The sequence below is a fragment of the Chanodichthys erythropterus genome, chromosome 21, assembly GCF_024489055.1.
Source record: "Chanodichthys erythropterus isolate Z2021 chromosome 21, ASM2448905v1, whole genome shotgun sequence".
Classification (NCBI taxonomy): domain Eukaryota; kingdom Metazoa; phylum Chordata; class Actinopteri; order Cypriniformes; family Xenocyprididae; genus Chanodichthys; species Chanodichthys erythropterus.
In genome coordinates, this window is record NC_090241.1 from 20756063 (window position 1) to 20769840 (window position 13778).

At 36.9% G+C, this 13778-nt stretch overlaps 1 protein-coding gene across 2 annotated transcripts in view; it reads left to right on the forward strand.

The window, feature by feature from the left end:
* jak1 (Janus kinase 1) overlaps positions 1 to 13778 on the forward strand; it is a 36195-nt gene that overhangs the window by 20025 nt on the left and 2392 nt on the right. For both annotated transcript variants that reach the window (XM_067374691.1, XM_067374690.1), the window contains exons 11-23: positions 1021 to 1130; positions 2022 to 2171; positions 2454 to 2541; positions 3350 to 3477; positions 3746 to 3881; positions 6568 to 6719; positions 6824 to 6974; positions 7601 to 7689; positions 7816 to 8008; positions 8113 to 8237; positions 9772 to 9944; positions 10125 to 10242; positions 12527 to 12637. In XM_067374691.1, the coding sequence (XP_067230792.1) occupies positions 1021 to 1130; positions 2022 to 2171; positions 2454 to 2541; positions 3350 to 3477; positions 3746 to 3881; positions 6568 to 6719; positions 6824 to 6974; positions 7601 to 7689; positions 7816 to 8008; positions 8113 to 8237; positions 9772 to 9944; positions 10125 to 10242; positions 12527 to 12637 (1724 nt within the window). The remainder of the gene's footprint in view (positions 1 to 1020; positions 1131 to 2021; positions 2172 to 2453; positions 2542 to 3349; positions 3478 to 3745; positions 3882 to 6567; positions 6720 to 6823; positions 6975 to 7600; positions 7690 to 7815; positions 8009 to 8112; positions 8238 to 9771; positions 9945 to 10124; positions 10243 to 12526; positions 12638 to 13778) is intronic.

The following is a 13778-nucleotide window of genomic DNA, read 5'->3' on the forward strand; positions in this document are numbered from 1 at the left end:
ATCCGGCCAATAAGAACACTGAAGCGCTGCACTGTTTTTACTACGTCAACTGTGTAGGAGACTGACAGAGAAGAGAAGCGATTGTTGAATAAAGATATTTTTGTTTTGTTTTTGCACACAAAGTGTTCTCGTCACTTCATAAAATTAAGGTTGAACCACTGCAGTCACGTGGACTATTTGAACAACGTCTTTAGTATCTTTCTTGACCTTGACAGTTGTAATTAAATTTTTGTCTACGGAGGAGCCAGAGAGCTCTCGGATTTCATTAAAAATATCTTCATTTTCTGTTCCGAAGATGAAGGTCTTATGGGTTTGCAACGTTATGAGGGTAAGTAATTGATGACAGAATTTTCATTTTGGTTGAACTAACTCTTTAATATCCTCCTTCCTTTTAGGGCTCCATCAGTATTAACAGTAATGCAACAGCTCTATACTAATGCAAAACCAAACATTAGGAATGTTTTGGTTGCGAAAAACGCCTAGTTATCGCACATTAGACAGTGTCTGGTGTTGTTTACATCTGCTTCTCTAAGAGTACATGCTGAGGCATCAGTGACAGGCAGGAAATGTAGTAAATGTGGGTTTCCGTTGTTCACATCTCTTGATGTCTTTACCCTATTTGCACTTATAAAAACAGAGCTGTGTAGGTATGTATCCAGATTATGTCAGTGAGCAGACAAAAGACCAGCTGATGCTGCAGAATGAACATCACAACACACACACACTTACATAAACACAAACACAACATGTTATATATGAACACGTGGACACACACATGCTAATTGTTTTGGTGTAGCAAGTGGCATGTTTTGACAAACAGTGCACAGTGTCACTGCACAACTTCCTCTTCCCTGCACTCTGTTTAGGTGTTTAGGTGACACCAACGCATATACATTTAGATATAATCGAAATAAACATCCTTTGACAATCAAACCAGAAGATATTTAGTGTTTTTAAGCTGGTATCTTAACTATTTATATGTTGGACACCAATCACAAATGATGCTCTTCTGTCCTTCAGAAATTTCCAACCTATTAGTGATGACCACAAACCGAGAGCCCGCCCAGCAGAGACAACACCAAGTCAGCCAGCTGAGTTTCCACCGTATCCTTAAGGAAGAGATTGTACAGGTGATGTTTTCATGGATTTTTTTTAAACCAAACATAATGTTGACTCCTCTTCAGCATGACAAGCCATTTTAAGAAATAAAATGAAATGTAGATAATATAAAAAAATGACCATATACGTTCATAAAGGCGAACTCCACAGTTGGTGAGTGAAAATGCACTGGCCATAAATATTTCTTAATGACCATAAAACTACTTTTATTGACCTATATACACTAATGATACATAATTATTATAGAGTTTGGTTAAAAAAATGGGGTCAGTAAGGGCTTTTTGGAAGGAATTAATACTTTTATTAAGGAATAATGCATTAAATTGATCAAAAATGACAGTAAAGACATGTATAATGTTACAAACATTGTATATTTGAAATAAATTGCATTCTTGAAGTGTCTATTCATCAAAGAATCCTGAAAAAAATCGCTGTTTGCATTAAATATTAAGCAACACAACTTTTTTCAGCAGTGATAGTAATAAGAAATGAGCACCAAATCAGCATATTAGAATGATTTCTGAAGACTGGAGTAATGACTGCTGAAAGTTCAGCTTTAGGGAAATAAATTGCATTTTAAATTGTATTAAAATACAAATCAGTTATTTTAAATTGTAATAATATTACTGTTTTTACTGTATTTGTGCTCAAATAAATGCAGCCTTGGTCAGCATAAGCATCAAAAACATTTTAAAAAATGTTACTGACCCCAAACTTTTGAACGATACTATAGTGCTCTTTTAGAAGCTAGTTTGTTTATTATGTAAACTATTAGCAAGACATTCTATAGCTTACCATCCCTGACAATAATCTGTAGTGGATAAAAATTGGATGCTTATAAATAAAAGTGGTTGTTAATTGACTATCTACTTACTGATATGTGACACTGTGGTCTCATTCAGGGTGAGCATTTGGGTCGGGGCACAAGGACAAACATCTACGCTGGTGTTCTGAAGCTGAAGAGTGAGGATGATGAAGACATGGGAGGATACTCGCAGGAGGTGAAAGTGGTGTTAAAAGTGCTGGGCTCAGGACACAGAGACATCTCTCTGGTGAGACACACACAGCCTACTCATGTCTAAATGAAGTTTAGCAAACAAGATTATTGGTTTTAGCTGGTGTAACATTACCGTCTCCTGACTCTCTTCCTTATTTGTAAGTTGCTAACACATGCCTACTGAATAAATGTAAACTAATTGCGGCCATTTTCAACTGTAATGAACCATGAGGGGATTTGAATCTAATTTTCTCTGCTGTCTCACCTCCTAATATTCTGTCATCAGTGTGGTTACTTTTTGAATGTTCAAAGTATGTCTTTTTCTGCCTCTTCTCAGGCTTTCTTTGAGACAGCTAGCATGATGCGTCAGATCTCTCATAAACACATTGCCCTGCTCTATGGAGTCTGTGTTCGCCACCAGGAGAGTAAGTACCCTATGCTCACTTATCTCTAGTATGTAGCAAACTTGGCCTTTATCCTGCCAAATGATTCTGGTTGTATCTGATGATTGCTTCATCTAGTAATATTGATGACAAATGGATGTTTTTTAGTAAGCAATCCATTTCTAGACAGAGGGCACACATTTTTTTTAAAGACTTAACAAAATTAGAGAACTAGAACATTTGGTTGTCTTTCATTCTGTTCTGGTGTATTTTTACATGGCAAGTTTGAGAAATGGGTCTTTTTTTATTCCGCCTGTTGAATTGTAACCAGCAATCAGTCTAGTTTTGCAAATATACAGGTGCAAATGTAATTTATCTACTTACAAAACGAACATAGAGACACTGTCATTCTCCGCCTGAGCATGTAAATTTAACACACTGGCAGTTAAATTTCTAAGAAATCACAGAAAAATCAAACAATAAATCGTTTCAGTAATAATTTAGTGTTAAATGAGTGAATATTAAAATGGAGTCTAACAGGATAATAATGTAAGTGTAAGTGTTTCATAAATGTTATATTTTTGAGGAGGAAGCCGATAAGACAGAGCTACTTTCGATTGTTGAGCAAAGCCTGCAGGTTAGGTATTTAATTGCAAACTACACTTCCTGCTCCACTGAACAACAACCTAAATACTTTGAGGATCACCAGCCATGTGCACGCAATGGGTGTGTCTGTGTGTTTGCCTAGAAGAATTTGCATGTTTGAGCTGGAGCCGTGTTTGTGTGTAAGAGAGGAAGAGAGTTTGATAACGGTGCTTGTTTACATAAAATACCATTTCTCTCTTTGTAGATATCATGGTGGAGGAGTTTGTTCAGTATGGTCCTCTGGATCTGTTCATGCGCAGACAGGCCACACCTCTTAGCACTTCATGGAAATTCCAGGTTGCCAAACAGTTGGCTAGCTCCCTCAGCTATCTGGTAAAGAAACAAACTCCTAAAAAACTGCACAAAACCTTGCCTGACCAATCTTGATGTTTTTGTTAACATTAACAACTATTATATCATGTTTGCTAGATCATTAGAACAAGTATTTAGATAAAATGTCATGCATTTTTTTTCTTGATATTTTAACGTTTATTCATAATTGAATTTGAATCTGTTAAGCAACATAACATATCAATGAAAGTTATTGTGAAGTGATGTCAGTGAATAATGTTTCTGTTTGACTGCTGTGTGTATCCTGTAGGAGGATAAGAAGCTGGTTCATGGATATGTGTGCTGTAAGAACATTCTGGTGGCTCGAGATGGTCTGGATGGAGAGGGAGGACCCTTCATCAAGCTGAGTGACCCCGGCATACCAATTACTGTCCTTAGCAGAGAAGGTGAGAGATTCATTATGACCACCTTAACATCATGTTAAAGTCAGCATGAAACGGAAGTTGCTATAGTCTTTCCTATTGTGACATATATCTGAGTGAAACAGCTTCTCAAATGAGAAATTGTTGGGTGGGACTTGATTTTGTGGTTTGCTATATCTGTGGTCTCGTGAGTGACAACACATCATCAGAGAAGAGAAGAGATATTGTTGCAAGAGGGAGGGGAAGTTATTTTGATTAAGAGGAAAAAAAATAATGATGTACATATATAAATCATTCATAATTAACTGTTTAAAAAATAAATACAAACAGTATTTATGTTTTAATACAAATAATTTTAATTGTATGTTGTCTTATTTATTATTACAATGAATATAGCATTTGATGAAATAAATATTTTTACAATATTAATAATTTTAAAATAAATTTTAATGAAAAAAAACTTTAAATGTATATAGTTATTGTAATTAAAACATTAGTTTTTAAAAATGAATATAGCATTATATGTTAAAGAAATATTAAAAAATGAATATAGCATTATATGTTAAAGAAATATTAATAAATAATACAATTTTATTTCAAATAAAATAAATATTAATTTAAATTTCTATCACTGCTCACACAAGGGTCAGAGAATTTGAGCTGACATATATGTTTTAATAACCTAGTAAATAGAAAGAGTTACATGGGTAAAGTGTAAAGTGTTATAAGCCCACAGTCTTTACTGGTAAATTACCAGTAAATTACCGGAAAGAGATCAGGAACAGGACCTTTTCAAGAATACTGGAAAATCGGTTCTGGCAATTTACCAGTAAGGGAAGTTGTAACATTACCAGTAAATTACTGGTATGATGCTGTGTGTGAACACTGAATGAAGATTACAGGTATGTGCACTTATGAAGTCGGAACTCGCCGACTTTTTTTTTTTATTATTAAACTGTGGGTTTTTGAATAAATGTGTCTCTGTGTTTAAATAAAGTCAATTATAATTTAGATTTTCTTAAGGATAAAAAAATCTTAGTTAATGCTGTAAACTATATAGGAACATATTACATATACACATTAATATAATATTAAAGGTTACAATTAACAGCAGAGCCCAAATGATTAAATTCAACACTCAAAAAATAAATAAATAAACGTAAATTGCACACAAGGCAAGTTTTTGCATTAACTTCTAAATCTAATTATAAAGTTAATTTTCTACTCCAATTCATTTTTGAAATATAATCATTTACACAGTGGCAGTCATAACTTGTTTTCATGACATATTTATTTAAACAAACATTTAAATAATCAAGACATTACTAATAGGTTAAGTAAATATAATGAATAGGCTAATATAGTGCATATACCAAATGCTCCTCTCTAGAGTTCATTTCTCTAGTGAACTAACATGCTGTTGACACTAAATAGCTGTGGTAAATGTAATGCTACGTGAGATATTATTCTCAAGCTGTTTTATTGATATCTTTCTGCAGTCGAAACACTAGTTTAGAGATTACATGTAAACATAAAGATTGATTGTCTCTTCTTCTGCGCTTTTACTGGTAGCAAACAGCGTTGCATTACCGCGAGCGCCCCCCTCTGGATTGGAGTATGGATTGCTTATGACTGACTTTATCTGTTGTGTGACTATATGCATCTGAACGTGACGTCCGTACCGTGATGGTTCGGGATGAATACATGTACCTTTACACCCGTACTCCGTGCTGTTTACAGTAAGCTCCGCTGCTTTTTAATAGTTTTTCTATGTAAATATACGCTAGATGGACATCATTGCCTGTTGCGCTACATCTCGCAGCTTTTTCAACGTGTCGCGCTCGAGACCCTGCTTTCTTTTTCATTCATCAGTGCTGCAGCTCTGCAGTTGGACACCATCATGCGTGTCTCATGTTTTTAAGAGCGAAAACGCGTTCTGTTTGATCGCCCGCCTGTCAGATGTCAAATTTTGTCACATCGAACATAGTGAAATTAAAGTGCTTTTCCTCATGCGGGCGTATGAAGACAACGGCACAGCGTTTGAAGATCATTTCCGATTACTGACATCACTGTATTTTGGTGCAGATATGTGAATGGTCTCTTATCGATAAAAAGCCAGAACAACAACAACAAGCCATTGCTTGTGTGAACATCATTATTTCGTATTTACCGGTTAAGTCATTCTGGTAATTTTACGGTAATTTACCGTATTGCTGTGTGAAAGGGGCTGTTGGTTGTGCATCTAGAGTAAATGCAGTGCTGTATATCTGAGCTCTATTGCACCCTGAAAATGAACTGCTTGGAAAAGATAACTGACAGGAATTTTGTTGGCCGCAATTCAGCTCAGCTCCCTGAAGCACTTCAGAGACCAGAAAAGCTCTTTGTTCACTGTGTGCCATGGACTGTTACAGGAAAAACTGGTTGTGTGTTTTTTTTGGGGTGGCAACATGTGCACACAGGGGAATGAAAGGGGCACAGAGAGGGATTAAGATGTGGCATACAAGAAAGTGTTTGCCAAGGGATCATGTGTTAGATGAAATGCCCTTTTAAAAACAGTAAAGATGATTGTTGAAACTACAGTGTGATGTTTGAATGTGGAAACCCCCATAAAATGTGGATTATTCACCCAGCACAACTCACAACACAAGTTACTTGATAGAGCCTTTGAAACAATCTCCAGTCTGACAGTGTGCTTTGTGTTTATCTGCAGAGTGTGTGGACAGGATTCCTTGGATTGCTCCGGAGTGTGTACAGGACACGGCTAATCTGAGCGTAGCAGCAGATAAGTGGGGCTTTGGGACAACTCTGTGGGAGATCTGTTACAATGGAGAGATACCTCTCAAAGACAAGAAGCTCACGGAGGTAACGGCTTACACACATACATTGAGGCATGCACATGACTTCGCACTTTTCTTTATGATAATGTGCTGATAAATGTGTATTTTTATTATCATCTCTCTGAGCAGAAGGAACGGTTTTACGCAGCACAGTGTCAGTTGGCAACCCCTGACTGCGAGGAGCTGGCCAAACTCATGACCCACTGCATGACCTACGACCCTCACCAGAGACCGTTCTTCAGGGCCATTGTCCGGGACATTGTCATGGTGGAGGAACAGAGTAAGGAGTCACGATATACAGATGACAAACGATACATTTAGTTATTAAATATGTTTCCTGTTGGTACCAAATTGAAAATTTAAGCCTAAATAATTTTTTCCTTGACAGGGTCACCTTTGTGTTTTATAATTGTAGTTTTTTCAATACTGACCTCTTGTGGTTAGTACAAAGACCTACATTCATATTTGCTAAAAGTACTCTGCATATGTTTTCCCCCCTGAAGTCCATTTTATAAGACAAAAAAAAAAAAAACTTTTACTCAAACTTTTAAACGGTAGTGTACACCAGTGATTATAGTTTAGTCTTATATGACTGTTTCCACTCTTAGAATTACAGGCTTTTTTTGCTACTGTTCCTTTAAGATATCTGTTAATGAGCTTTGTTAGGATTGGCTAGTCTATAGGTACTGTAGTAGTTCTCACTGTTTTTTTTATTAGAACAGGTTAAGTTTCTGTGCTAAATAGGTGTTGATATGTAAATGGGGGTAGTCATATTTTAATGTGAAGTATTACCTACTTTTTTGTGGAGGGTTTGAGAGAAAACATTGTAATGTAAACATTTGCGTATGTTTGGAAAAAAACAACAACAACAAAAAAACATTTTTTTCTTTAATGTTTTCTCTCTAGACCCATCCATTCAGCCTGTTCCCATGCTAGAGGTGGACCCTACAGTGTTTGAGAAGAGGTTCCTCAAGAAGATCAGAGACCTTGGAGAGGTATTTACTCTGTGTGTGTGTCTGTGTCTGTTTGTGTGCGAGTATGTTGTGTCTTTAAATTCATGAACAAAATGCTTATTTAACTGACCATCTTCTGGTTGGACTAAAGTACATCTGTGTTTTCAGGGTCATTTTGGGAAGGTGGAGTTGTGCAGATATGACCCGCGGGGAGATCGGACCGGAGAGCTGGTGGCTGTGAAGTCTTTAAAGCCAGAGAACCGAGAAGAGCAGAGCAGTAACCTGTGGTGTGAGATTCACATCCTAAGAGAACTTTATCATGAGAACATTGTCAAATATAAGGGCATTTGCAACGAAGAGGGTAAACCAAAATTTTGAACATCATAAATAATATAATGCCGTAATGACTTTTGGTGCCAATTGCAAGAGTTGCTTGAGCGAATCTTTCCATATTTTTGATTTTAGGTGGGATATCCATTAAGCTCATCATGGAGTTTTTGCCGGCAGGCAGTCTGAAGGAATACCTTCCCAGAAACAAAGCTCACATAGACCTTAAAACCCTTCTCAACTATGCTGTACAGATCTGCCAGGTAACACAATATGTGAATGGATTACAATGCTTCTCTAGTTGTCCTTGACTATTTACGGCAGGGGTCTCAAACTCAAATTGGCGGGGGGCCATTTCTGTGATTGACACCTCATAGGAGGGCCATATTCTGAAAAGCGCAACATTTCAGAAAATTTACTTTCCTTTGCATTATTTCTCATTTACTTTCATTAGGCCAACTAAAATGTTTTTATACCTATACTATAAATATTTTATTTACTAAATGTAAACAGCATTGTCTCTCTCATTGTTACAGAGTGTAATATAATTATATAATACTATTACTAATATAATACTATTAATTGCAATAGTCTGGTGCAACTTCTCACATCCAACAAGGTGCATGGAATAAAAAAATGTGTAATTTAGGAACAAAACCAGCAAAACTTGTGGCGTGGAGGGGTCAGAAATAAACAAAAAAACTGGAGCTATATCAACTTTATTTTGCCAAAAAAATAAAAAGCTCTCATTGTTACATACATTATTAGTTTTTAACATTTAGTGGAAGTATTTTCCCTTACTTTATGTTAGCTTAAATAATATTAAAATCTTGCACTAAACATCACTGTACTGAACAAATACAATCCCTGAATACATTTCTCTTCTGTTTCTTGACAGACACTTGCGCTCACGCAGCTGAGACACATTTGTCCAAGATGCCGTTTGAACATCTGTAACTTTTAATGGTTTTATCGGACACATTTCGGTGGTTTTAAACGACGCTCGTGACTTAGTCGAGTGCTTTTACTGTGATTTAGGCAAGCGCGCTCATAATAGAAGGGAAGCTGTTGAGAGCGCGGCTCATGGTTGCATAGCAACGACAGACGCCACTGGAGCGAAAGCGCATTGGAAAGAAGAATGCGGCGCGGCCGCTTATGTGACGCGATATACCCCCATAGAACGGCGACTTTGCATATCAGTCAGGTAGCAACTAGGGAATAATAATAATTGAGCGGGCCGGATTATGTTTTATTTTTGAGATTAGTTGCGGGCCGGGTAGAGGGGGAGGACGGGCCGTAAATGGCCCGCGGGCTGGCAGTTTGAGACCACTGATTTACGGTAACTTTCCAAGCAGAAAAAAACACCAGCACAATGAAACAAAAATGTAAAAGCAGAAAGAATCACAACCAAAAGGTCTGTTCACATGGGAGCAAAATTACTTTCAGCAGCCATTACTTCAGTCTTCAGTGTCACATGGAAATTGTCTTTATTGTCACTTGATCAATTTAATGTGTCCTTGGCTGCTGAATAAAATGTTTATTTTCTTTCTTTTTTTTAAATCTTACCCTGTATAACATATTATGTTATATCATTTTGACAGCATTTGCTTTGCACTTGACTTATTTTTGCTGTGGTTGTTTGTTGTCCTTGTGGTTTTGTACTCTGAGACCAATAATAATAACAACAGCTGCTTACAATGATCCTTTGTGTTCTCATGCTCTGGCTTTCTGTTTGTAATACAGACCTGCATTGTAACATTCTGCTCAACCCTGCTGTTTTCTGACCTCTTACTCCAGGGCATGGACTACCTGGGCTCTCGCAACTACATCCACAGAGACCTGGCTGCCCGGAATGTTCTGGTGGAGAATGAAAGCACGGTAAAGATCGGAGACTTTGGCCTGACCAAAAGCATTAAAGATAATGAGGGTTACTACACGGTGAAAGATGATCTGGACAGTCCAGTGTTCTGGTAAGCCTCACTCATTAAAGGTGCAGATATTTAGCAATGACCAAGTACAATTAAATTTGATATGAACCATATGCTTTGGTAATGATGGAATTATATGTAATTCCTTGATGGAATTATGTACAATTATCAAATGCCTCTGGAAAATCTACTTTGTAATGATTCTTTCTCTCCTTTTCTCAGGTATGCTCCAGAGTGCCTGATCCACTGCAAGTTCTACAGGGCGTCTGACGTCTGGTCTTTTGGAGTGACCATGTATGAGCTCCTCACATACTGTGATACCTCATGCAGCCCTATGTCGGTGAGTGGCCAGCCATTGTTTTTAGTCTTGTCTCAAAAACCCTAAGCCACTGAACACCAGCTTCAAGTCTACACTTTGGTGATGCAGTTTGACCCTTCGTGAAGACCTGTCCTCCTTTGTTACTATCGCTTTGTCCGATAAGCAATGGCGCTCTCGCGCCACGTGTTCTCACAGAGTGAAAAATACACCGTGGACCAAAGAGGACACTGACAACACGCTGGCAGATAAGACAGAGCAGGTTACGGCTTTCAAATGAATTCAAACCATAAATTCCGTTTTGTGGCTTTTTAATGTGTCGTGACAGATTGCTGTAATGTCTAAGTTCAAGCAGCATGTGAGCCGATCATCTATTCCTACTAGTAATAAATGTGAATTAACATTAGAAGGTATATGTTGTTTCAACTGCAGAAAGACATCAATACACACTTTTTCAAGTCCAAGTCCACCTACATTAAATTCCCCTATATACTCACGTTTAGGGGTAAAATGAAGTTTGAAAACATGAGCAGCAATATACTGTTATCAAACATCTGACACCGCCCACAATGCTGAGAGCGGCGTTTAGATAAATATGTAAATATGTGCTGCGCGCTTTTCTCTCAATAACAAAATAAACGCACAGCAAAATTGAGAACACAGCAAGCATTTTAATAAAGCATAAGAAAAGCATCTGATCATAGCAACGTGGTTATGTTTGTTTGCACAAGCTTTGCAATTCGGCACTCTAGTAAAGTCACGTCACATTTATTTATGGAGCACTTTATATAATAGATTGCTTAAAATCAAGCAGCTTTACCATATTAAACATAAAAAAGCAGTGTCAGTGTCTCATTTCATCAAAAATAGAACTTCATTTTCTACTATAAAGCAGCTCTCCAATGTGTTCATGTTTTCACTCGTGGGCGTCTGACCTCCGTGGATTGAACAGGAGAAATTAATGGGAAAAGATTTCTATGTGAAAGAAGGCTTAGCCTTTGCACACACCCACCTATTACGTAATCGCCACGGACCAATGGTAGTACAAAGGTGTTTGTTTTGGCCCGATTTAGTTTGAAATGACGTCACATCAGTTTGTTCTTCGATTTCGTTTGAAGTATATCGGGGCCTTAATTTATTAACTCTGCTGTTTGTTTGTTTGTCTGACAAAATGGTGGATTCAGTGTCATGATCGCCTGTCAATCAAACTCCCTGTGAAGGTTGAATTTTGCAAAGTGTGGGTAAATTAGAGATCCATTTAAACACCCTTCTGAAATCTAAAATGACAAATATGACATCCTGCAGTCTTGTGGCCATTACAAGTTCACACTTCAAGTCTTTACATTCTTTCAAAAAAAAAAAGAAGAGAAATTCAGTAGCACTAGTCTGGAAACCCTCATTAGTTTGTTTCTTAATTTAATCATATATAATGTTTTTATCATAACAGCAGTGAAGCTTTCTGTTAGTAGTCAAGGAAAGGCAAGTTTATTTGCATATCACATTTCATACACAGTGGCAATTCAAAGTGCTTTAAATAAGAATGGTCAAAGAAAAAAACAATTTTAAAAATACAAATTGAAAATAATAAATTAATAAAAAATGAAACTAAAGGTATTTATTAAAAAGAACAGGCCTATACACAAATAATATATAAAAAGGAGAGACATAAAAGCATAAGAGGATTAAAAAAATACCACAAATATCAGTAATATCACAAAATATCACAGCTGCACTTTGACAGACACATTGGATAGACTTTAGTTATTTTTATGCAAATGTATTATGTAAATATTTCCTTATGTAAGTGTTTTACTTATGATTGCATTTTTAATTCAGTGTTTGATTATACACAGCAGGAGGGTAATACAGATTTGTTATGAAGCAGAACCGAGCACTTGTAGCACACTTCTTAGAAAGCCCATGTTAATTTCTGTAGGCTGAAAGAAGCTCTTGTTTAGGAGGTGCTGGTGAGTCTGGTCGTTTTCTCTGTCTCTGAGAACATGGCAGATGGTGCCAGTCTGTGCCCACAGTGGCAGATGTCTTGCCCACAGGCTGCGGTAGACGTCTGCACACCAATCCTCACTTTTTTTTTTTCTGTGTGCCGCTTTTGGGGGAAATGTCTGTATTGAGGGATTTGTCAGATTTTCACATTGTATGCAATGCAGACGCACAGTTTAATGCTTCCTCACACACTGGACACATTCAAGGGTTAAAGGTAGTTTGCTAGAGGAGACGTGGATGGATGTTTAATACCTCAGAGCTTAATTGTAAATCAGGTCACTGATCCCACTTTGCTCCACCCCCACAGGTGTTCCTAAAGATGATTGGTCCAACACATGGCCAAATGACTGTTACGCGATTGGTCAAAGTCCTGGAGGAGGGAAAGAGACTTCCAAAACCAGACAGCTGCTCAGAGAGGGTAATGTATAGCTTAACTAAAACAAAATGCTGTATTTTTACACTACTGTTCAAAAGGGGTCAGTAAGATGTTTATATATTTTGTTGAATTATTCTTTTTATTCAGCAAGGATGCAATAAATTGCTCAAAAGTGACAGTAAAGGCATTTATATTGTTACTAAAGATTTCCATTTCAAATAAATGCTGCTGTTCTGAACTTTGTTCATCAAAAAATCCTGAAGAAATGTATCATATATATATATATATATATATATATATATATATATATATATATATATATATATATATATATATATATATATATATATATATATATATATATATATATATATATATATAAAACCGATTCCAAAAAAGTTGGGACACTGTACAAATTGTGAATAAAAAAGGAATGCAATAATTTACAAATCTCATAAACTTATATTTTATTCACAGTAGGATATAGATAACATATCAAATGTTGAAAGTGAAAAATTTTAAAAAATGTCATGCCAAATATTGGCTCGTTTTGGATTTCATGAGAGCTACACATTCCAAAAAAGTTGGGACAGGTAGCAATAAGAGGCCGGAGAAGTTAAATGTACATATAAGGAACAGCTGGAGGATCAATTTGCAACTTATTAGGTCAATTGGCAACATGATTGGGTATAAAAAGAGCCTCTCAGAGTGGCAGTGTCTCTCAGTGTCTCTCAGAAGTCAAGATGGGCAGAGGATCACCAATTCCCCCAATGCTGCGGCGAAAAATAGTGGAGCAATATCAGAAAGGAGTTTCTCAGAGAAAAATTGCAAAGAGTTTGAAGTTATCATCATCTACAGTGCATAATATCATCCAAAGATTCAGAGAATCTGGAACAATCTCTGTGCGTAAGGGTCAAGGTCGGAAAACCATTCTGGATGCCCGTGATCTTCGGGCCCTTAGACGGCACTGCATCGCATACAGGAATGCTACTGTAATGGAAATCACAACATGGGCTCAGGAATACTTCCAGAAAACATTGTCGGTGAACACAATCCACCGTGCCGGCTAAAACTCTATAGGTCAAAAAAGAAGCCATATCTAAACATGATCCAGAAGCGCAGGTGTTTTCTCTGGGCCAAAGCTCATTTAAAATGGACTGTGGCAAAGTGGAAAACTGTTCTG